We start from the raw sequence: 25993 nt of genomic DNA, 5'->3' as shown, positions 1-25993 counted from the left end.
GAAAACAGAGATTTCAAAGGTTCACCATTAGAGGCCTGGGTGAGAGGGCTGAGAATCCACTAAAAACCCCATCCTACCTCAGTCTTGACACAATAACTGTCAAATGATTCATGATATAGTTCATGTGGTAAAGAAGATTCTACTCAAGGGGGTGCTATTGTGGTAGGGATTCAAACTGCTGCAGTGGAGAAGTTTGTACTCATCTCTGAAGACATCTGAGGCAAGTGGGAATTTATAGCCAAGGATTTGGGTGCAGATAAGTGGATGGAGAATCATCAGGAGGAAACATCAGGACTAGGAAGGAATTCTGCCTAAAGGATCCCAAAGGGATTCTTGCTGAAGAAAGGCCAGGGTGATCAGAAATCACCTGGGGCGTGGTGGAGGCTGAGGACTCCAATGAGATATTGAGCCTGAGAGGGGCATTCTTACTAAAATGTCTTAGCAGGGTTCTTGCTAAAACTGCTATAGCAAAGTGTGCAACTGAGCTAGAAGATTCAAGAGCCTGACTAAAGTTTGGTGAACCACAGAACCTCTCCATCTTTAGCTTCTGTCTTTAGCAAACTATTCCTACTATTACTCATTTGTAAGTTTCTCCACCTTGATGTTTTTAAGGTACCTAAAACTCAATATATAGAGCTCAATCCCAGTTCCCCTAATCCCACACAAATGTAGTCTTCAGCTCGGTGAGTGCCACTGTTGTCCACCAGGTCCCTGAGCCACGACTGTGGAGTCTTGTCCTACCTCCCTCCTGTCCTTCATTTCCCACTTTCACTCACCAGATTCTACCCACTGCACTTAATTATCTCTTTATTAATCCATTTTCTCCTCTGTCTGTTGTCACATGATTAATTCAGGGAGTACCTCACAACTCAGATATCTAATGGAGTCTATGATAAAATCCTGACACATCCATACACATGCATTTCAGATCCTTCTTCACATTGCTACCAGAAGGAACTTGCAGCACATCCATTTCATCAGATAGTTTTAAAGGTTTTCAATTGCAACTGTCACAAATTCCCTAAGAGGGTAACACGGACCCTCTGGAGTCTCCCTTGGGTCTGTCCTTATTCTCCATTCTGGATGCACAATAGCTGTCAGGTCACTTCTCAAACTGCTGATGGAGGGTGTGGGGTGACCCACTGCAAGTCTACATCTCCAGTCCAGAGTTTATCCAACCCCTGTACCCCTGTCTGGAGTGCAATTCCATTCCCTCAGCCTCACTCAGGACTTCTCCATAAACAGATCTGATGAGATTCAGGCAGCTGCCAGATCTAGTTCCAACGGAGTATTGTTTTGGTGTGTGTTATTATTGGTGTTTTTAACAATGCATGAACATAGCAATCAGCATTTGAAGAGCCTTCCCCTAAATACCTGCTTATGTAACTAGTTGCAGTGGCTTCAAATAGCCCTGAGATTCCAGTCAAAGCAGACTCCCACTTACCAAACTAAAGTACCTCTGCATAAATGAAGGATGTTAGTTTATTTTCTTTACATAATCTCTCTAAAGAAGTGAGCCTCTCACCTTGTTCACAAGGCATGACATAGTCACCCTGAATTCTCTACTTGCAAAATTGTAGGAAACCAATTGTATTGCTCTAAGGGAGAGTGACAGAGACTGCTTTTAAGAACAATGGAGCAGGTTTTTATATTTTTGTGCCTGTAAAATGGTTTTGTTTGTAGCAAGTGCTCTCAAAAACCATTTCTTTTTCAAACATGTTAAGTTGGGTGCAGCATAGATTTGTATTTTTTTGTATTTCCATTTCTCCCTGTGTACTTCTTTCAGCTCTTCACTTTAACATAAACAAGTTGTTTGAGTTAAGATAACAGTTGTGGATGGGGACATGGAAGCACCTAGACACAGTGTCCTTGGAACTCTTCAGCAATGGCCATGACACATTGCAGAATACTGGAGAGACATTTAACATCAATAGCAAGCATAAAATATCGTACCAAAACAAATGTTCGGGTCAAACTGATGGCCTCGATGAAATTAAATTCCTACAAAAAGTCCAGTATGGTGTTCAAATAATGGAGCAGTGAGCACAAAATAAAAGAGTAGACTCATTTCACACTTTCATTTTATTTATGAAATTTAAAGCCAAGTGATTTTTTTAAAAAAAGAAGGGGTGAGAGGCCCCTTCATGCCTCACCAAGTGCGTTTTGTTACAGAGGGGCTTTCAGCTGGGGAACCCATGTACTGTGGACTGGGAGGTCTGGTCCTTTTGCCCATCTCCCAGTCTTGCCTGCAGAGAGAGACTCTTTCCACTATGGAGTTTGTCACCACCCAAAGTCACATCTGTTCGCTGCCTGGAATAAAAGCAGATGGCAGCGCTGCAGACCTGACTGGGTGGCAAGGGATCCTGGGTAGAAGCAAAATAAATTCTGTGTGCTCAGTTGCCCCAGCAAGTTTGCCCTTAGGAGAAATTGTTTGCCAGATTCGAGAAAACCCATGGCTAGGGGTTCATTTGGAATATATTAGAGGGAAACTTGAACCAACTCGTTAAGCTTTCCCCTAAAGATACAAGATACACAAAGTCTGTTTCTGGAACTGGCATCTACCCGGAAACAAGCTGTGGGTCATAGGAGACTGGACTTCCAGGAGTAGAACAGGAAAAGTTAGGAGCTTTGCTTCCAACATTTAGCTAAATGTACCCTCCTGAGAGAGTCCTGGGGATGTTCTGTGTCTGTAATATAACCTGTGGGCTGATGGAATGTTTTTGGTGTCAAGAACTATGGTCTGTTTTATCTATTTTATTAAAAATCAAGAATCATGCAACTATTGTTTTGCACTTAAGTAATAATTCTTCATAGAACACTTACAAAATAACACAGGTGCCATTCTTCTGCAAATATCATCAAACAATTCTCATAAGAAAGCTTATGAGCTAGACATTCCCATTTTATAGCTAAATAAAAGGGCTTGAAGAATGGGAGTCCTTGTACAAATCACAGTACTAATAAGTGGCCAACTCAGCATCCATCTGAACCTTGAAGCCAAATCACTGTGGCCAGGAATGTTGCCCAGGGTCCCAAGTGGTCCTGCCATCACTGCCATGTTCCCAGGTCCTGTGACTTCTAGTAACATTTCATACTAAAGACCAGCGAAGAGATCTCAGTCCATTTCTTAACACACCTTAAAAGGAAGGTAGTGATTTGTTTCAGAAAACTGTTGTTGTCAAATTATGAGAAACTGGGCTGGTAAAATTAAAACCAAACTGAAAAAAAGAGTGCAATTTTGATGAGAAGTCTTGTCCCCAAATCCCTGAAACAAGACTGGGTGGTACTAGCATTGGCACAGCTTAAAGGAGATCCATGTGCCACCCTAAGACCCAGCAGTTATATTTGTGTGGTGTAGAGAACTGAGATTCCCTGGCTGGGTTGAGGAGTGCTGCTTAATCCTAGCCTCACTGTGAATAGCACATCCACAGGGATGATTGCTTTCATCATGAGATCGTTTGTCTTAATATTTTTCTCTATTGCATAAAAATCTAAATAAACTAATTGTCATAACCTTTTGGGATTATCTATTTACGCTTTTACTCATGGAATTCACTACCTTATGACGATCAAATGAAGGGATTTAATCTGTGAATATTATTAATAGAAAAGCCTCACAAAGGTATGAAATTAAAAACACCATGTTACACAAATCGGTCTCATTTAAACAATAACATGACATGAAATTCTACCTTCCTACTGAGACTGGCTGTAGTCATTAAGTGTAGTCCATGTGCTGCTGGCTGATGGCTTTGCTTACAGCATACCAGCTTGGCAGAGCCTCTTCTCCCCTATATCAGTGCCAGGCAAGGAAACTTCAGTATTAGCCTCAAATAAAAACAGCCAGAAGGACCCTTTTCCCTCTCAAGAAATAAAAGCATATAGCTATTTTCTAAATATTTATAGTGAATTTTGGTTACCTTTGCAATAGAGCAAATCATCATGCAAAAAAAACTTGCAATTTGCTTTTGAATTAATTTTTTATTCAAGTATCTTACAAGTTTTTTTAAAATATTACTATTCAAAGGGCATCTAGGTGTTTCTTTTCTAGATATCCAGCAGTATAAAATTTTAATACAAGAACTACCCTGTGCTGTCTAAAATACAGCAAAGCAGCTCATAAAATGTTCACATACTTAGAAAGTTGAGCCATTGACCCCTTCTTTACCATGCTGAGAAAATGAATATCTAACTCCCACACCGAGCTGTAAGAAAGGATAGTATTTACTTCCTTGGCTTTATCAAAAGGCTTTCAGTTACTTTGATAATCAGACTGAATATTTTGATCATAGTAAAGAAAGGTTATATAGACTGCATTAGGATGCATATCACAAAGTATATTTTCAAAGCATGCCTGTTCCTTAGGGGATTACAAAGAAGAGGTAATTTAGTGAAGACAAAGTGGACGTAATCAAGTGTGGTTTACCTGGAATTTCACTTCCGTAGTTCAATAATTATCCTTCAGTGAGGCTTCAAGGAAGTTGTCTTTCAAATAAAGGGAGGACAGAAATGAAAAAGGAAGAGGTGGCTTATGGAGTGAGGAGGGACATGGGGAGAGAGGGAAGGAAAGAGAGCTTGGTAAAGAGAGCTTGGATAGAGAGAGGGAAAGGGAAGGGAAAGAAAGAAGAACTAAAGAAGAGGTAGGGAGAATGTGCATATAAAGCAATGAGATCTGAATTATCCTCAGTTACAGATACAAGGGAGGCATTTTTAGCAAAGGATAAAGACTCAGCTAAACTCAGAACTACACATAAAGACTCTCACAATACACTATGGATTTCACATTGTTTCCTAACATTTCCATTCCTCTGCATTTCCCATATTCACTTCCTTTATCGTGAAAAAGATACCATCTTCATTCCTCATCATTAATGAACTTAGTAGTTGGGATTTAAAACAGGCACTTAGATAACAATGATAAAAGACAGCATGTATTAATTATCAGAAGAGGTCCCTTTGAGTGAAAGTTTGATATAATCTTAGAAAGCAAAGCAAAATAAGAATTAGAAAAATGAAATTCAAAAATGTAAGTGCTACTTCCAAATGACATAAATCAGTGGCACGTTTCCTGGAATTTTATTCAACTTTATAATCTATACTTCTGTGATTACAGCTATCCGGATAATTCCAGAAAAAAAATGTATTTCACGTAGTGTAGTGCTATATGCATAGCAAATTCTGTACTTAAAAAAAGATATCAATTGGCCATATGCTTTGACCTTTGTTAATCAAATTAAAGAATAAAATGCCTAGGATAGAAAGATACAAAGGCAAAAGTTAGAACAGCAGGAGGGCCTATTCAGAACTCCAGCTCAAAACAGAGACTGATACTGACCCACCAACTTCCCATCCTCTTTTCTTCGAGAGGTAAACACCATTTATCGCACAGCAAGATTGGATCAGCTGATGGGTTGAGTTAGTATTTTACCTTGTTCTTAGCAAGCCAGCAATCTGCTGTGACTTTACATTGAATACCTCATTATGTCTCAGTGGGGAAAACCACACAATCTATGGTGGAGAAGGTCAGACTGTCATAATTTAGCAGCAGATTGCTTAGAACTTGAGCCTGAGAATAAGGTAGTCCTGTTCTTGATCCCTCCCCCTGCCCCACCGCCTGCTAAGTGAAATTAGGTTAGATATCATCACTAATTCATCCCTCCTATATCCTACCCTCTGTCCATTCCACAAACACACTTACTATATTATTTTCTTTAATGAGATAATAGTGATTTATTTCTACAACAGAAGTATAAAATCTTCCTTAGAAGAAATTTTCTTCCCTTTATTTGTCTTTGTCTTCTTTTCTACAATGAGACTAGCAATCCACCTCTGCAGATACTCAATGCAGATATTTGTTGTCATTTATTAGAATGGTGGCAGTCATTGGAATGAGCCCTCTCACCTCCAGCAACTCTCACCCCTCTGAGAAGAAATTTTTTCCCAAGATGCCTCTAGCACCCCAGAAGAAGCACTACTTTGGAAAAAGCCCAGGTGTGGGGAAATTTTATTTTCAGAATAGTGTGCATTCCACAAGATATGAAAATATCTTTTTAATGCTCATACACTGTTAGGTAAAACTTGCTTTGGAGAAATCTGTGCAAAAGGTTACGTGTATGTATACACATTACAAAGAACCACATGAGGACCCATGTACTTGTGTGAATATGTACATATATGTGAATATATGTCTGTATATATATATATATGTATATATGTATGTGGCATGCCCTTCTCTAGCGCCCATTTCCATCCTCAAGGTCTACCAGAAGTTCAATTTTCACACTACAGCCAAAGAGCACTTTTGAATAAATGAATCTTCACACACAAGACCCATTCCAATCCCTACACCAACACCACCCGAAACACTAGTCTCCACTTATGCTCAAAGTCCCAGGAGGACAACACATCCACTCTCTCAGCCAGGCCTGTGCAAGGTATTCCCTTCCGGGGACCCTTCCTCTTCCTGTGCACCCACCAAGCCCTCCTCTTCCCTTGAATAACCCTGGACTCATGCTCCAGGGCCTTCTTAGCCCCTCATAAGAAGGTGACTCCTTCTCAGTGCTCCCTTGGCATCTTGCCAAGTCTTGGCACCCAGCTGGCCATATATGTTAAAAAAAAAAAAAAAAAGTCCAACCACGTCTCAGTTCATTGATTTGCTGAAGTGCTTTGTTAAGCTCATTTCATATTCTGGTTGACGAAAGTTTTTATTTCATTTCAGTAGCACAGAAGCTTTGTGTTTTTTAACCATTCTCTTTGGGAAAAAACCCTCTGAAATATACCACCACACTTTCCCAGCTTAGTAATATGACAAAAGAAATTCAATTCATACTTTATTTAAGGGCATTTTAATGCTTTAAAGTCTTCATTTTGAAAATGAATTCTGATTTGTTTTAAATGAATACCATGTAGGAACTTGCTTTTTCATTATTTGGTTATTTCTACTACATAAAAAACCCTGGGATAAAAAATCAAGAAAACTGATGGTTGCATTTAATCCTAGTTTGTGTATCTGCCCAACACTGGGAATGAAACAAAGAGATGTCAGTTAGGAAACAAATACAACGAAAAATCTTGTTCAAACAAACAAAACTTTACTGTTCCTTTAGAAATGTCACCATCTGTTATACAGAAAACATTTTATTTTTCAGTAATAAAAGACAACTGACCATCTAAAAGTTCCCAATAAGGGCTGGGGACTTAGCTCAGTGGTTTCACCGCCTGCTGCACAAGAGCAAGGACCCAAGTTTGATCCCCGGTACCAAAATAAATAAATAAATAAAAATAAAAAAAATAAAAGTTCCCGATATCCTTGTAGTACCTACCTCACAAAATCAATGAAATCCGAATTACAATTGCCTTGGATAGCTGTGCTGCCAAATGTCTTGCAGCCATAGAAAAATACCCAAATTTTAATCTAGCCTCTATATTGAGCAGATATTAGACTTGCATCTTATAATGTCAAGCATCATCAGGCAATTTTTTTCTGCACAGTTATCCATTATATTAATGTATCCATCCTCTCCTATCTTTAAAATTTTATTCTTTGATCTTATCTCTGAGAGTTTAATTTTCTTTTCACTGTTTAGGTGTGGACTGGATGAGAGTAACTGTAAAAGCTACAAAGTAATGACACAAAATAGTAACCTCAGACTAAATAAAAGCTGGAGAACCCAAGACTGTTTTTGCAGCATTACTACTGCTGGAGCGAAAACGTAGTGAGATGCTTTATGGCCATGAGATAGCATCATGACCTGCAGTTTTATTGATTCACCTTGAAACAATTTGCCTACCAGAGACTGCCGCTCTGACAGTTTCTTATGCTGCATCAAGAACCTGAAATACTGCAGGGGCTTTCTCACGAAGCCCTTTATTTTGGAGGGACCCCTTCTCCCTAAATCTGTTTTCCCAGTTCAATGTGAGCAAGCACTCCAAAAAGGAAATCAAGTATTTCTCCCCTGAGCCCACCAGTGATTTTTGTGTTGAGGACAAAGAAGCCCCAGAACTTACCAGGGCATTCTTGTTCCTGAACAGCCCCACCCCCCTCAGCCCCACGCCCCAGCCCTCCCCTTAGCTCCGTGAACCTCATCTCCCATGCTAGGTCCTGGGGCCACGAGCAATGCACTTCCTTTCTCCATCACATCCCGTGTCCCCCTCTGTCAAATGCCTTGCTGCACATGTCTGGTACATGGTGAAAATGGAACAGGAACATGTTTTGGGGAAATGTTACATGAGACTAAGCAGATTGAAAAATAGGTAAACGTATGTCTTACATTTCCTGATCTTAGTGAAGCTGTCCCTTAAAAACACCAATGATTAGTAATTTACATTTAAGGTAATTCACTCAGCTAACAAAGATGAAGTGTTTATTATAGAGCAGGCTTGTTCCAGGTACCATACAGGGAAGTTATTAGCAAAACAGGGAAGGCTGGCTCTCAATACTGCAGTCTCTAACCCCCACCTGCCCAGTGTGTGATGCAGGCCTGAGAAAAAAATACACTAAGAGACACAACTAAGAGAGAGAAAGTGGGTGCCAGGATGACCAACTCTGGTATAACCGACAAAGGCTCTGGTCAGTCCTAGGCACTGACTTTTATTGGCAATCAATTGGGGTAAAGGTGATGTGTGGTTTCTATGGAAATTAATGTAAACAAGGCTCAGAAAGGACAAGAGAAAGCATTCTCAAACTAGGAACAGAATAGACAAAATATATGGTTGTAATTAGAACATGGTCTTCTAGTCAGGAGGTTTTAGTCGTGGGAACAGAATTTGGGTGCAAGTGACTCTGACCTTGGCACGTAGGCTTCAGCCGAACTCATTTCTATAAACAAGCCAATTGTGGGGTTAACTCTTCACAGCCTGCTTTGGGCGTAATCAATAGTACGGTCCTCTGCACTGCATGTTCCAGCAAAGACAAAGAGAAGTGGTTAAATTATTAAGTAAGACCATTTCAGATAAAAAATCATTAACAAGGAGAACACAAAATAGAACTGAGAAGTAGAAAGGTTGCAGGGAAGCAGTGGTCTGGTTTAGATTGTATGGTGCCAATGGTTTCTTTAAAGCTGAGACCTCCATGGAAGGAAGTGGTGCTGGCCATAGAAGAGTGTAGGAAATTATTCCAGCAGAAGGAGCCACAGACTCAGAGACCTTGAGATGGAAATCAACTCGATGTTCAAAGAATAGGAACAGAGCCCAGAAGAGGTGGAGCAGAGGGGGAGAGGAAGAGACAAAAATTATACCAAGCTTCAAATAAAAATAAACAAGCCTGAGGAGGGAGCAGTGTGGGTCCACTGGTCAAGAACAATGTGTACTGCACGATCTCTCTCTCTCAGCTCTGGGCAGGATTCCCACCTCCTCCCCAAAGTGTACCTCCTTCCCTTGGGAGCTCATTGGAGCATCCTCAGGGCTTCAGTAAGAGAGAACACTGGGAACGTGGAACCAAACTTTGTTTGATTTTTATAAGAGAGATGAGATTACAAAGATCCCATGAAAGTGGAGGGTAACATCAAGGGGGGAGGATCCTTAAATCAGATTCTTCTTAAGAAAGATATTGTTCATTGGCAATTGGTCAGGTTGAGTTAATTAGAATGACTGCAATTATTTAACATCTAGAGACAAATGAGTATTAGGGCATAAAATTTCTTTTTTTCAATTCTTGATGATTCTAGTAACAGCATTTGCACTCTCCATAAACTTTAAACTTTTTTGTATTTGCAACACATTCAAATATTAGGATGCTTTGGTGGATATCAAGAATACATATAGTTTCTGTGGTGTGAGAAAGTAAAAATGTAACTAAGGATCAAAATGTATAATTGATAATGTGAAATAGGAAGAAAAGGTCTAAGGGGGTAGGGGAAGTGAGAGAGGTAGGGGAAAGGAAAGAATGGAAAGGTAAAAATATGAGAAAAGAAAAAAATAGAAACAAAAGTCTTTGTAAATAGGGAAGGGCAGAGATTGTAGGGAGGGCAGGGGAATGGGAAAAAAAATAAGAACCAAGATACATCACTTACATCATGTAAAGGTACAAGCTCCCAGTGATGAATGTAACTGTATTGTATACCTAAAATGTACCAATAAACTTACTTAATGGGAAAAAAAGAAACAAATATAAATACCTCAGACTTAGGTGTCTGGATTAAGCAAGCCCACAATTACTTCATGTATTTACCATATGCCTGATGGTCCCATGAAACTCCCCCTGCAGTTACCCTTGTCCACTGCTCTGTCCAGAAAGTTTAACATACATTTATAGAAAAGAATTATTTAGTCATTTTAATTTTTTTCCTTAAATTCTTTAATGGTACATTTTAGGTATGCAATACATTTACATTTATCATTGGGTGCTTGTACCTGTACATGATGTATCTTGGTTCTTATTTTTTCCCCATTACCTGTGGGCCCCTCACCCTCTCCACCCTTCCCTATTTACATAGACTTCATTTCCATTTTTTCCTTTTCTTATAATTTTTCCTTTCCCCTTCCCCTCCCACTTCCCCTACCCCTTTGGACCTTTTCTTCCTATTTCAAATTATCAATTATTCATTTTAATCATTTTAATCCTTATTTACACTTTCAGGTTCTTACACTAGAGAAACTATTCAGTATTTACACATGAGTGTCCTATTTATTTCACTTAAGAGTGTGGCCTCAGTGTGCATCCATTTAGCTATAAATGTCTCTAGTTTCTCATTCTTTATGGCTGAGTAGTACTCCATTTTATTTTTTTTTAAAAAACCACATCTTCTTTATCCAGTTAGTCACTTTAATTTTTGAAGTGATGTTAGGTCACACCATGCTTCCCTGAATCATAAGCTTGACCTGTATTTAAGAGCTGTAATAGATTGGTACAGAAGGAAATGGTTGCAGTGAGGGTGTTTGGAGAACACAAAATAGTTGTGAACGTTTGCCTATGCATGCGGTGAGTCTCGTGTAGCTCTTTGGTACTCTTTGCACCTTTTCTAACCCAGATTATCATACATGGTGACCCATATTGCTGTGCCAGGTTGATTATATGAACTCCTGATTTGCCTCTCCACCCACATCAGTTCTGAGTTTCTGGCATCCACCTTTGCCTTTCTTGTGCTCCTTTACTTAGAGTAAGAAACTGCTCCTGGAATGTGCATCCTTCTGGTAACTTAAGTCTCCCCTTTTCATGTTTTCAAGGATGGGAGGAACAGTTTCATTGGACATCAGCTGGGCGGGGTAGTGGAAGTGCCCAACAGCAAAGACCAGCGGGTCAAGTCTGCCAGAGCCATTCAAATCACCTACTACCTCCAGACCTATAGCTCTGCCACCCAAGACCTCATAGGGGAGAAGTGGGAGAATGAGTTCTGTAAGCTCGTGAGGAAGCTCCAGGAGGAGCACCAAGACCTCCAGCTCTACCCTCTCGCATCCTTCAGCCTCTGGAGAGACTTCCATAAGACCAGCATCCTCGCCAGAAGCAAGGTGCTGGTGAGCCTCGTGTTAATCCTGACCACAGCCACGCTGTCCAGCTCCATGAAGGACTGTTTGCGCAGCAAGCCCTTCCTGGGCCTGCTGGGGGTGCTCACCGTGTGCATCTCCCTGGTCACGGCAGCCGGGATCTTCTTCATCACGGACGGGAAGTACAACTCCACCCTGCTGGGAATCCCGTTCTTCGCCATGGGTAACTATCCATCCTTGTGGTAATCGGATTCTTGCAGTTTGGGGGCAAGGTAGTATATTTCTTGAATTCTCAGGTGGAAATTGGTTTTAATTTTGCACTGGCATGTCTGTGTGATGATGTAAAATGTTTCTTGGGACTGTGTCTGTTTTGCCATATTGTGCCTTTCCGGGAATTATGGAAAGACCACACCATTTTCCCCTTTCATTTAACTCTGGCAAATGATTTTAAATTTATACAACATTGGAGTTCTTTACACAGTTTCCTCAAAAATTGTAGGCCAGGGACCATGGGAGACAGAATTGAGGAGATACCAGACCTGTTTCAAATATAACTTGGTGTCTCATATTAATGGCACCCTCATTGGTGGCAGTGAAGAACGATTGTCCTGGGAAGCCATTTCTTAGAACCCTTGATATATCCTGGTCTCAAAGAACTTCCCAAGTCTGCCCTGAATGTTTCATCTCAAAGCTTTTGCACGGGATGCTCTCCATTCCCCTGCTTCTACGTGAGGTGCAATCTCCCTGCTGCCACTTACATATAACCTCCAATTTTATTCACCTCTCAGGAAAATAGCTCATGATCATCCCCGGTGAAAATTACTCACTCTTGTGGATTTTCTCCCAGTCGTACATCAATGACCTCCCAAGAATACATAAAGACTGTGTATGTGTCCTGTGTGTGTGTGTTCTTGTGAAACAGAAGATGAAGTCTGAGAACAGAAGTGAGTGAGGACTCAGCAGGGACATGGAGGAGGTCATGCTGACATCAATGGTGCTTCAGAGGTGCTGTGTGGTGTGGTGTGAGAGCCATTTGCTGACTTGGAAATGAGCAGGTGGTGAGCAGAAACAAGCAAGGGAGTTTCGGTAATCACCGTGACTGCTCAGCTTCACATTAGTTGTAAATTAGTTTTTATTATTAAATGAAGAAAAGATGCTGGCCTGTGGTCAGAAGAGTCTAGGTGATGCAGGCCCCCTCCCCTCTCTTTTAATCACCTTCTCAAACATTTTGGGGAATGAAAGCACAGAGAGGGTTTGTCCAGTGGGTGCTGGGGTAGGCTTCTTTCTCTGAAACATCGTGGCCCAATTATTAAGTTAATTTTTGTCAGCTGGGTGCCGTGGCACAAGCCTGAAAAGAGGAGACAGGATTTGAACCATTTATACTTGTTATGTTTTTTAGATTCAGACTCATAACTTGAGATGATAAGAGTTGTAAGAATTGCAGTGTGATCACAAAGGAAATGTGGTTTCTCAAGGTTCACAAACTGAACTCTAGGAGCCCATTGGGGATCCTTCTAAAACTAATGAAGTAAAGGGCAGATTTTTCAGGAAAAGAATTATATATTCTGTGCAAATTAGTAAAAACACTACTCTACCAGTGCTGGGTTGATACACTGCCTCCACAGGTCACAGTGTTGTTCTTACTCTATAAACAAAGAACAAGAACACCTAACACCACAGTGAATAAAAAATCCCTGACCCTGCAACACGCACTTTGCTCCTCTCCCACGGCCCTTTACAATCCATAGTCCACCCTGGACAGGGTAGGAAGCCTGACTCATGGTTACTCCTCAGTGTGCCTGCCATTCTGAAAGGAACGTTTCTGTTACGTCCTGAAATCATCACAATGAAAGATCCTTAAGATTTTTGATCTACCAACAGGGAGTTTGTTTTGTGCTTTGTTTTGTCTACAAAATGGTTCCAGTAGTAAAGATCAGGAGCCTGAGAACTGGTGAGGTAGAAGGAATGCTCCCAGGGTTAGAAAGCCTGGGTTTTAATCTCAGTTTTTATTGCAACTTTGTGTTGCACTGAGCAGTTGTGTATTGTTCCTTTGCTCAGCTCTTCATATACAAAATGGAGACTATGGACTGCTCACCCTGACATTTTGAATTTAAATGAATTGTATTCATTTCATGGTTTTATTGAAGTTAGAATTTAATCATTTCTTTATAAAAATTGTTAGGGTGTATATTAGCCTCAAACCTCTAATCTCTAAATTCTTTTGTTGCCTTCTAATCTGAAAGAAACAAAGACATTAGGAAAAAACCAAAGCCTTGCACTCAGAGCCTCAGACACACAAGCTCAGTGAAGACAGGGAGACAGAATGTGATGAAAAACACAAACAAATTGAGCTTGAAAAATGTGTGTCTGCCGTAACTGCAGGTGGTACCCGTGACACGGTTGAGACCAGTCCTTTGGTGAATTGGCATCTGTGTCATGATAAGCTACATAAAGTCAGCTCGATGTAAAGGAAGCTCTTTGTGTTAACCTGTTTCAATCCTCCATTCCTATGAAGATGTTGCTGAGGGGGTGAACGTGTGCTATGCCGTGTGCCAGGACTGGAACCCTTCACCCTCATTAGCACAAACTGAACCAGCACAGCTGCCTTGCCTTAGCCCCTGTCTACCCTCCCCACTCACTCCCTGCTCTGCTCTCGGGCCACTCATCCAGTTAATATTTTAACGCCATTTCAGAGACGTATACACTGTGAATAAATAGCCTACATTTTTAATGCCAGGGCCAATTTTTAGACTTTGTCCCAGTGTTCCCTGAAGTAAATTTATATTTGTCAAAGTATATATTCTAGGTTTGGGTTTAGGAAAGAAGGTGATTATAGGTATACATAGTCTCTCTAGAAAATTAGTTAGAGTTAAATCTAGAATTAGAATAAAAATTTCAAATGACTTGAAATGACTTCTTTTAGCTCCAGCCTAACCTCCTTTCTTTATTGGAACATAAAGCAAGGAGAATGCCACTAATTTAATTTCCAGCTCATTGCCAGCCTTTTTAATTCTCACCTCATGTGCCCTCGGTGGATGTGCTTCCTGTATGCAGGAGGAATTCGGGCTAAGAGTGCACACAGGGACCAGGCTGACCCACGCTGCACCATACAGTCTTCTGTAGGTAGCAGCCAGAGCACTGGGAACCAGGGCCCCCTCTTGTTCTTCTCTGTCCATTCTGAGCTTGCATTGCATGCTGTGAGTCTCATCCCGGGCACACACAGATGACTGGCTTTGCAGGTGATCTCAGAGTTTCCAGATAGAGTTTCACTCCTCTTTACCCGAACCCCATCTTCATGTACTTATTAACTGATTCACATATTTATTAAACACCAACTCTGTTCAAGGAATTCTGGGTTTTGGACCAAGCTAATCAAGTTGCTTTCATGGTTGTTTACAATTTGGGACTGAAGAGGGAGGAGTAAGACGCTAACATACAAATAGAATTAAACCATGTTCTATTGTTGCTGTGTGATGGGAAGCATAAGACAAAAGCAGGATAGGAGATCAAGAGCAAAACATTAGCCTTTCAGAAAAATAAAATTGAAGCAGAGAGCTGAATAAGGGGAAAGAGGAGCGGTGGAGCAATCTGAAGAAAGACTCTCTGGCCGCAGAAAGTACACATGCAAAGACTGAGATGGAGATCCCCAGGGAAACTGAGGAGGAAAAGAGAGCAGGGCTACAGTAGACTGGGCAACTGTCTGAGGGTTGGAAGTAGAATGGGGCCAGGCATGTGGGTTGCAAGAAATGAGAGCTTCAGGTGTCCATCTGGATGAGACAGAAAACTATCAGAAGCACGGTGAGACAGGAAAGTGTATTCTGACTTCTACTTTAAAGGCATCTTTGGTTACATTATGTTAATTAGTCTGCAATAGGGAAAGAATGTTTTATAGGGTGACTAAGAAATTATTGCCCTAGATGTCCGCTGACACATGAATGGATAAAGAAACTGTGGTATGTACACACAATAGAATATTAGCACTAAAGGATGAAATCATGCATTTGCAGGAAAGTGGATGGAATTAGAAACCATCAGGTTAAGTGAAATTAAGCAGATTCAGAAAGGTAAATATTGCATGTTTTCTCATATATGAGAAATTTAAAAATAAATTAATAAGTCATTAAAATAAAGAGGAGAGGATGGGAAACCAGGAGGTAGACTTCTGACAAGGATGGGGAGAAGTAGAGTAAAAAAGAAAAGGAAAAGGGAGAGATGGAATTGAAATGGGCTAAGATAGTTTAAATGCATGAATCAACTTTCCAAAATAAGCTCCAACATCACATAATATTAACATGCAGTAGTAAAATATAGCAAAAAAGAAATGATTGCAAATTCTGCTAGGCTATAATGATGGCATAACAGCATGGGAGCAGTGAAGGTGGAGAAAAGAGATTAGACTGAGGATGTATATATGGAAATAGACTTGACAGGATTTGCTGAAGGCCTGGATATGGTGTGTAGGAGAAAGTGGAGTCACAGATAACGTAGCTCGGGGAATCCAGTGCCTGGTGGAGCACAGTTGCTATTTCTGGTAGCAGACAGGGCATGGGAGGAAGGAACTGTGTTGGGCAGGAGAGGGAATTCCAAAGTTCAGTTTTGGGTCTGCTAAGTTAAAGGAACCTGTTTGGCATCAAAATATAGAAATGTGGAGTGAGCTAAGTAAGATAGTATGTAAATCAGTTTCAGAGGGAAAATCTACAAGTCAGAGCTGGAGGTAGAAATCTGAGACTCACATCTGCTCAGCTGAGATTGAGAGCCATGGAATCTCATCAGAACAACCAGAAAGATTAACATAGATGGGAAATTGAAGTCTGCAATTTGAGCCCTGGAGCATTCCAGTACTCAGAAGCTAGGAAGATGAAAATGATTCGGAAAGTAACACTAAGCGGAATCAGGCAACCAGGGAGCGCATGAACCAGAAGAGGCTAATGTTCCCAAGCAAACCCAGCTGATTCACAGAAGAGCGGGAGATCATTTGTCCCAAAGACTGCTAATAAATTGTCTCCAATGAGAACTGCCGAGTGGCCATTTGATTTAGCAGTATAAAGGTCAACAGTGACTTCAATGAGAGATACTTGGGGGAATGTGGAGAGCAAGAGGGTCATTGCAAAAGGGTCAGTGGAGCTTGGAGGAGAGGAAGTAGAGAGTAAAGATAATTCCTACAAGGAGTGTTGCATCGAAGAGAAATTAATAATACTTGTATGATGGTAGAAATGTACAGGGAAAGAGAAACTTTGTAGTAAAGGAGAGAGGGGGCAGAAGTGAAATCATGGAGTAGAAATGGCAGAAGTGACATCATGGAGTAGAAGGGACTGTTAGAGAACAAGAGGGATTGTTGGCTTTACATAAGAGCAGACGGTTCACCTGCCACAAGGAAAGGAAAGGCAGATGGGGACAGATTGGTGCATGGAGGCGTGGGGCATGTAGAAACTGCTGTGGCTTCAGCTTTGCCAGTAAAATACAAAACAACACAACAGCTGAGAATAAACCTAGGGAAAGTGTTAATTTTGGGAGAATAAAGGAAGTGTGAAAGAGTCCCTTGGAAATTGGAGACTGGATAGAACAAGAAAATTTAGAATAACCGGAAAGCACTAATGATCCACTTGCAGTTTGTGTTTATGAGTTAAAAAAAATAAATCAGCAAGCAAAGTTACTATTTATTTTAAAATCTCAAGCCACAAATAGCTAGGTGGAGGAGTTGAGTAGGCATTAAGTTAAATTTAATTAGGGAAAAAACTGGAAAAAAATGAGTTTACAAAATATGCAAAAGAATGACTGTAATAATAGATCATGAAAATTGTACTAGTCAGGGTCAGCAAGAGTATTTTGCGGCAACAATTAATGCCATAAATCTAATTAACACAATAATGATGCATTTCTTGCTCACTCTGCAGTTGGTATGGGGCAGGATAGGATGCTGTCCTCCATAACTCTCTTCAGGCAGAGATGCAGACAGCCAGCAGGCTCCATCTTACATCTGTGCCTCCTTCGAGTCTGTTCTTGTGTCATATACACGGAAGAGAGCAATTAGAGGACGCACATCTGCTCATAACTACCTTGGTCTAGAAGCATCATAGCATTCTACTGGTTCTAACTAGTCACATGGGCATAAGTGACAGAAAGGAAATGTAGAACATTTAAGAGAAAAAGAGATTATTTTATGAGCATTGATGGTCTGTTCCACATAAATGAAGCAAAGTAATACATGAAATGATAAGCTTGCCCCCATCATCACCACGGTAGAAAACTGATGCCAAGCATGATTCTTTGTGGGGCCAAGGATTGGCATCTGTTCTAGTCATTTATGGTGTATGGCAAGTATCACAAAGCCTAGTCGTAACAGCCACTTCACTATGTACATGGATTCTGTGCCTCAGTAATTGAGAAAAGGCACAGTAGCACCCACTCGTCTCACTTCTAAGCCTAACCTCTATGATGCCTGAAATCTCAGCAGAGACCACTGTAGTGGCCAAAGGTGACTTGAATGTTAGGGCTGGACAGCAGGGGCTACAGAAACCACTTTCACAGTGGCTTCTTTGCTCCCATGACTGGTGCCAAGGCTGGGATCTCTGAGGGACAGTAACAGTTTGCACTGTAGAACAGAGTAGCTAATGTGGCCGTGGTGGTCACAGAGAAGTCAGGTGGTTTATATAGTGGCTCTGGGTGCCACAGGAAGGTAGTAAGCAGAGGTTTCCAGGCTCGCCCAGACAAAGGCATCCCACAGCAATGAGCAGCCATGTTCTGCTGGCTGTGTACCAGGTTCTAGGAGTAGACAGCAGGGCTCCACCTCTTGATAGGAGCATGGCAGGGTTCCACTGCAGAGGAGCATGTGGAAGGGAGCCACCACCCTGGCTGTCTCTGGAGATGTAGTTGGCTGTACAGTGAGTGAGCTAGAAAGACAAGTTGGGGTCTAGATGTGCCTCATCTACAGGTTGAGAAGGGATTGTTCTAGTCAAGAAGGCTATAATTTGATATTGGTGTGAGACACAAATGGAAAGTTTGAGAACATTAGAATTTCAAAAGTCCAGGAGGCCTGAGTAGAGAATGAATTTTCCACGTGGAATTTGAAATCGTCAAAACTCATGAGTGTTGTTGTGACAGCCACAGACATAGTGAATTGCATGTTAAATCTTGAGAAAATGGAGAAACTGACCCTGAAGTCTGTCTATGAATGCAGAAGGAAGAGGAGCCATTTGCACAGTTTGTGATTAACACTTCGAAGTGTGGGTGTTAAAGAAATGGGTGATAAAGAAATAATATCTGTGACCTCCTGTGAGAATCAAACACAACATCTATAACACTCTCAGTTCCGTAGAATGAGAACGTTGGGAGAATAATATAACCTCCACTGGAGAGGACTCGAGTGCAGAGTATGCAAGGAGCAGCAAGTTTTCGTTAGAGCAAAAAGGTAAAGATGACACTTGGAGAGAGATTTTGGAAGCAGGGAACCTTGATGATGACAGAATGACTCCCAGAGGACACTAGTTTAGGAGGTTAGAAGGATGAGAAAATGTATAGATCTGTACAGGAACTAGAGTCCCGTGTAAAGTCCTGGATCTCAGGGGCCTTTACCACTGCTCTTTGAGGAGAGATGTATGACAGTAGGAAGAATGGTCCCATCAAGGGCTTCCCCCTCTAAAGAAAAGGAAGAGACATGAAGATTCAGTGACTCCAAGGCCCACCCATCCCACCCTCAGGTTTACCGCTCTCTCTTTCTGACTTGGCTCTTTACCTCCCCCAGGTCTTCACATATGTCACCTTGGTAGTGGGGATGTCCCTGGACAACTTCTCAAACCCCAAGTGCTTCACCGGCACCTCCTTTCTCCCTCCCTGCTTCAGATTTCTCCTGAGAGCTCATGATTGTCTAAGATACATTTCACTTTTCAACTTGCCCTTTATGTGCCTCCCCTCGATAGAACGCAAATGCCACAAGAACACACATTTACTGTTGCCTTCACCACAGTTTCCAGTACTTCAAACAGTACCCATACAGAGTAAACACTCAATGAATGCATGTGTGATTAAGTTTCTCAAGAGGGTTGTGACCTATTAGAGAATTACTGAGTCAATATAATGTGTCATAGCCAGCATTTATATAAGAAAAAGAAAAAAGAATAGATGGGAGTGGGAAATATCAGGAGGGGTTGCACACAGTAAAGTGTTGTGTTCAACTCTGCCTCAGTTTAATAAATAGCAGTACAATAGATCAAGATGTTAAATATGTTTCCTAACATGGGCCACAGTCAATATTTTTTAAAACTCTGTTGAGAAATTTCCTTGGACTGATGTCTTAAAGATGTAACGGGGTCAGGTAGGGATTTATTGATAAGGAAGGCAGCTGAAGAAACCCTCAGAAGCACTGGTAGGTTCCCCTCCACCCTTCTGGGAGTGAAGTTAAGAAAGGGCTCTGTTGCCAGGGACATAGAAAAAAAGTTTTGCTTCTTATACACTTTTATTTCCCTAACAATGTTTTGCACATAGTGGAATCTCTAAGACTCGATTGACTAAAGGTTTTTAATGATTATGTTATTGTACTGGAAAATTTCCCAGTAAGTTGATGTTGCAACAGGGCCTGTTTTACTTAGGGTCATTAAATGCATCCAAATTCTTCCCAAAATAACTCCATTGCTAGAGGGAGAGAGAGGACCTTATTACAGCAAGAAGAGTGTTTAGTTGAAGCTATTTCTCAGCCATGTTAATTGCAGTCATGCTGCTTCTCGTGGTATGCAATTATCTCCTCTGAGAGATGCTGGCTGATGATGTGAAAATGTCCCTATGCTTAGGGGCTTGGAGCCAGAAGACATGGAGTCCAACCAGGTTCCACCTATTAGCTGCTAGATGACTTGTTTCGAGGCCTCCTTTTCCTCACTTGGCCATTAGATGAAGAAATTGGACTGATTGTGCCATGCCATCTCTTCCATTTTTATTCTTTAACCATTGCATCATGCATTTGAAACTTGTGCTACAGAGCGCCTGGTCTATATTTCAACTCTTCATGGGCTAGAATATAGTCTCCTTGGTATCTCTTCAATTGTCTAAAACCACCCTGGTAATAAGCATTTATCAAACATAACTTCTCCATAGCTTTCATATTGATAGAGTTCTTAGGACAAGAAAAGTCCTGTCTTTCATTGTTTTTCAGTGAGATGTTTTAATATTCCCTATTTGTTTCTTCTATTTTGATTTCCTTATATTGATCTGTGTTCTTCTTTTGTAGCTTTGACATAGACTTCCAGAGTCAGAGCTTTTAAACGAGTTAAGGCATTGTCTCACTAATTTTTTTGGTACACCTTTTGAAGGAAGTAAAAAAGGAAGAGAACTTGGCAGAATGAGTAAGATGTTGAAGTTCATGTTGAACATTTGTGGTAGCATTTACTAGTATGTACTTTTTGTTGTATAGCGCTGCCCAACATTAGTATAGGTTCGGCATTATCTATGAAATCTGCCTCTATCTCTCACATATTTGACTGGTAGTGAGCATCCTTAAGTGCTGAATAGAGTTTAGAAATGAGAACAACTACTGTTACATAACATGATTTTACTCAGAGTGAGAAGCATATGGATTTATTTTGGTGATCATGTTTATCTCAAGAGTAGTTGATATGTCAGCTTAGACTTTTTAAATAGAAAGATGTGTAAATATGCTGTATGCCATTCAATATATGCTGTCTTTTGGTTTACATCTTGAATCAGATGGTAAATCAGGATTGAATGCTAAGCAAGCAGGGAAATGAGTTCATCCTCCATTTAATAGTCCACAGCAGTGCCATTTAGGGTGGGTGTTTCTATTTAAAGTATAACATCCTAAACTTAATACTATGTTTAATAATATGTCAGTACTGTATTAGTTAAGAATATTCACCAATAGTATTTGAGATAACATAAGGAAAGATATCAGTAGAGGATAGCCATATTAGTGAATGACAAGAACCATGGCAGGAAAGAAAAGAATGTAATTTTACCAGAAAGAATGGGGTATGATATTGGATCAGACTGCTTTTAAGCAGAACAAAAATAAAATATGTGTGGGAGGACACAAAGAACATGACTCTCTTCATCAACCAAAAACTAGAAACTATCTCAAAAAGATCTCAAAGAAAGAGATGCCTGAAACCTGCGTCACTTGTGGGTTCTGGAGAGAGACTGGGATGAACCTAAGAAAGACTCGTTGTAATGCATAATGGCAACTGACAGATGATGCCCTTTCTGTGATTCTGTCCTGTCCTCTCCTGTTCCTATTATGGTCAAGTGTCAAGGCAAGGTTATATACATTACTGTAGTGTCACAGTGCTTGGCAAATAATATTGATGTGCTTAATGATTTAATGATGGTGAAATATTATTTATTTCCCGAATAAGTATAATTAAAGCTTAATTAGCATGAAATAATAGCTTATCATTTACTAGTTCACAGCAAGGTTTCTTTATGTAGTGAATATAAATCTGAGTACGAAATTGTACATACTCTTTCAAGAACTTCAGAGCAGTGGCTTTTCCACAAAGACTTTGAAAGTGATCAGGTGAGGAGTGAATTTTTTGATTTTCAAATATGAGTGTTTAAAAGTTGTATCTTCTCTTTGCTGCTTTCTTGTGTACTTGGAAGTATTTAAATGGCCACTTCATCATGAGAATTGATTCCTTACTAACCAATAAGTAAATAGGGCAGCTGTTTCCATTACTTGAGCAAGTAGTTATCAGAACCGTATTTCCAAGGCTGTTCTGAACCAGGATCAGAGTCTGTATTTCTTGACTTTTCCTCGAAGGTACCTTGAGCTGTTCTCAGACTCTGCCCTGGGGGTTCTTTGGGATGTGCAGTGGCTCTGCAAGGTCTGAGAAGGGTTGAGGTAGCAGGGGTACTAGATGTTCTCTCAGCTGCTGACCAAAGGATCACCCTGATTTTTTTACATGACAATTTCCCATAAAGATTTAGTTCAAAGAAAAATTGGCATGGATTTTTTTAAAGTGTAAAAACCATCACTCCTCTACCATTTTATACTGCCTCCTTTAGAACAAAATGGAAGGGAGAGGTATCTCCATAGTGACTTCCACAGTGGTTGCACCAGTCTGCACTCCCACCAGCAATGGAGAAGGGTTCCTTTCTCCCCACACCCCCACCAGCATTTGTTATTGGTTGATTTCTTGATAGCAGCCATTCTTTCTGGGGTGAAGTGGAATCTCAGGGTTGTTTTCATCTGCATCTCTCGAATGACGAGTGATGTTGAACATTTTTTCATATATTTGTTTGCTGCTTTTACTTCCTTGTCTGAGAAATGTCTGTTCATTTCAGATGCCCATTTTTGAATTGGGTCTTTGAATTTGGGGCGTCTGATGTTTTTTCAATTCTTTATATATTCTAGATCATAGTCCTTCGTCTGAGGTACAGCTGCTAAAAATTTTTTCCCACATTGTAGGTTGTCTCTTAGCTCTGTTGGTGGTTTCTTTTGCAGTGCAGAAGCTTTTTAATAAGATGAGATTCCAGTTGTTGATTCTTTCTGCTAGTTCCCGTGCTGCTGAGGTTTTGTTTATGAAGTCTTTGCCTATGCCAGTGTCTTCAAGAGTTCTACCTAACTTATCTTCCAGCAAGTTTAGTGTTCCTGTCTTAATATTTATATCTTTAATCCACTTTGATCTTAGCTTAGTGCATAGTGATAGGTATGGGTCTAGTTTTAATCTTTGGCAGGTTGAAATCCAGTTTTTCCAGCACCATTTATTAAATAGGCTATCTTTCCTCCAATGATGGTGGTTGGCTCCTTTGTCAAAGATGAGGTGGCTGAGCATGTCTGGAGTTGTTTCTGCATCTTCTAATCTAGTACTAGAGGTCCCATTTGACCCAGCTATTCCCCTGGTGGGTATCTTCCCAAAAGAATTGAAAGAATCATACCACAATGATATATGTGCACCCATGTTCATAGCGGCACAGTTTGTAATAGCTAAAGCTTGGAAGCAGCCCAAGTGCCCATCAACTGGAAACTGGATAAAGAAAATATGGTTTTTTTAATAAAATGGAGTACTACTCAGCCATAAAGAATGAATAACTAGAGTCATTTATAGCTAAATGGATGTATATCGAGGCCATACTCTTAAGTGAAATAAATAGGACACACATGTGTAAACACCAAAAAGTTTCACTAGTGTGAGAAACTGATAGTGTAAACAAGGGTTAAAATGATTAAAATGAATAATTGATAATTTGAAATACGAAAAAAGGTCCAAAGACGAAGGAGTGAAGGGAGGGGAAGGGTAAAGGAAAAGAGGGAAAGGAAAAACTATGAGAAAAGAAAAAAAATGAAAATGAAATCTATGTAAATAGGGAAGGGTGGAGGGGGTGAAGGGTGCACAGATAATGAGGAAAAAAAATAAGAACCAAGATATTTCATGTACAGGTACAAACACCCAATGATAAATGTAAATGAATTGTATACCTAAAATGTACCAATAAAAGAACTAAAAGAAAAATGAAAAATGGAAGGGAGAGACTAAGTTTGGGAGGAACTAAAAGTGTCTTCTAGCTGGGTGGCTGTGTTTTAATCAACCATTATATCTACATACTTCTTGTAGGCAGTGTTTGAAGTGCTCTAGAGGTGTCATTTTTACTTGACACCTTCATTTTCTCTCCAGTAGACAAGTTAATCTAATTCAAAGGCTTGGAGACAGTGAGGGCTTGTTGTTGCTGGGGAAATCTGAGTAAGATTCAATTACAGAACTACCTGCTCCCTCATTGTAGTACAGATTTAGCAAGTCTGGCTCACAGGTCAAAAAACTGTATTATAAAGGCACAGTGGCAAAAGCCAATTCCCAATGTAAGCATCCCATTAACCTAGTTGACAAATCTGGTAACCTCTCCACAAAGTGGCTTACATAGACCCTCTAACTTGGCTTCAGTTTCTCAAGACATGCAAAGTAACCAATTATTCCTCAGAAGGCCTGTGATGAGCATGAATGAAGGTGAAGCGGTCATGAAGCTCCTGTTGCCTTCAGGAGAACAGAAAGTGCTGACAGAATTCTCACCTGACCTCCCAGACTCCGTCCCTTTCTTCCCTGGGAAGTTCCATGCCCAAGACCCTGTAGCTCACCTCTCTGTGCACCATCCTGTGGAAGCCCCTCCTCTTGAAGATAAACTTTCTCCAAGACAAGTCAGATGAGCAAATAAACTAAGCAAGTAATGCTTTTGTTGGGACCAAGAGGCATTCTTACTCCTTCTGATGACATGAGTTTTATCCTCAAACGGTGATCATTTTTTCAAGATTTCCAAATGTTTGAGGTTCTTCCCATTTGTTCCTCCTGGTGAGCTTTCTAAGATACCTTTCTTTCTGTGTGTGTGTGTGTGTGTGTGTGTGTGTGTGTGTGTGTGTCATTTGTTTCAGCCTTATATCCTATATCCCTTCTCCTATTCTAATTTTTCTTAATCTCATCCTAAAAGTGAAACCCCTGAAACAGTAGCACAGGTATGAGATTCCCACACTGCTCTCACCCTATCTGAATGCCGTCACCAACATGCAGTTACCACACAGCCCAGCAGTCCTCTGCTTTACAGTAGTCCACCCAAGTGAGAGAGGCTCATCTACATACCCACACCTCTGCGAGATAGCACCGAATTCCAATCTCCTCCACACTGTGTTCTTACCAAAATAAATGTGATCTGTGTCCCGATACACAAAGCTATTTCCTGTCTCCCTATGCTCCTGTTTCCTGAAATTCCCTTGAATGTTTCCTTTGTTCTAGTTTCCAAGGCTAAAATGTCCTTTGTTCAATGTCATCTCTTTACTGACCTCCAACATCATGAATGACTGATACAGTTCCTTTTTGGCTGACCGTGTTTACATGTCTTTTGTCCTCTGCCATGCAGGGAAGCAAAGCCTTTATTAAAGAATCAAGACTTACTGTTTTTGTATCCTCAGGCATTAGTAGAGGACTGGCACAATGAGGAAGGCATTTTAGAATTACTTTTGGAATGACAGAGGGGAGGACTGCTCTGTCATTGGCACGCCATGCATGATGGGCCTCTATCTTGGGTCCCTGGCCCAGAAACTGTGTTGGGAACCCTCCATTTACCCACCTCATCACCCCTAGAGTCTTCTCTTCCCTTCACCCTAGAGGACTGACTCCTATTACCTGTACGCCAAGTCTCTCTTGTCATCTGGCTTTTTGTCAAATTTGCCCAAAAGTGTCACTCCCAGAAGAAAGCAGGGCAGAGGGAGACAGAGGTCAAAGCGTTCCCTCCCTAGGGTGCCTGCTCTGACACTACTTCTTTACCAACATTCTGCTCTGACAGGCAGCCCTTCTTCCATATCCACAGAATATTCTACTTTGGTGTTGTTCGTTCCTTCAGAATTAAAACTGGTAACCATTTCTTGCTCTTGACACCCTCTAGGTATCCCATCATCCTTTGTTCCATCATATTTCTCCCTCAGCTCTGCTCACATTGGTAGGAATGGTGCCTTGATACCTGGGTTCTTGTGATATTTGGACCATCTGAGGGATGTCTATGTCTTGCCAAGAATCTCAGTGTTGTACTAGTGCCGAGGGTCCTCTTGGATCAGAAGGCTTGCCCTGACTCTCACCAACCACCCTTT

General features: G+C 40.8%; 1 protein-coding gene across 2 annotated transcripts in view; it reads left to right on the top strand.

The window, feature by feature from the left end:
* Ptchd4 (patched domain containing 4) overlaps positions 1-25993 on the top strand; it is a 198950-nt gene that overhangs the window by 41431 nt on the left and 131526 nt on the right. For both annotated transcript variants that reach the window (XM_004847138.4, XM_021259695.2), the window contains exon 2: positions 11164-11644. In XM_004847138.4, the coding sequence (XP_004847195.2) occupies positions 11164-11644 (481 nt within the window). The remainder of the gene's footprint in view (positions 1-11163; positions 11645-25993) is intronic.

This window comes from Heterocephalus glaber, unplaced genomic scaffold (genome assembly GCF_053883595.1).
Source record: "Heterocephalus glaber isolate CG9 unplaced genomic scaffold, H.glaber_assembly_v1.0 deba00001497, whole genome shotgun sequence".
Lineage (NCBI taxonomy): Eukaryota > Metazoa > Chordata > Mammalia > Rodentia > Bathyergidae > Heterocephalus > Heterocephalus glaber.
This window is presented reverse-complemented; position numbering and strand designations above follow the sequence as displayed.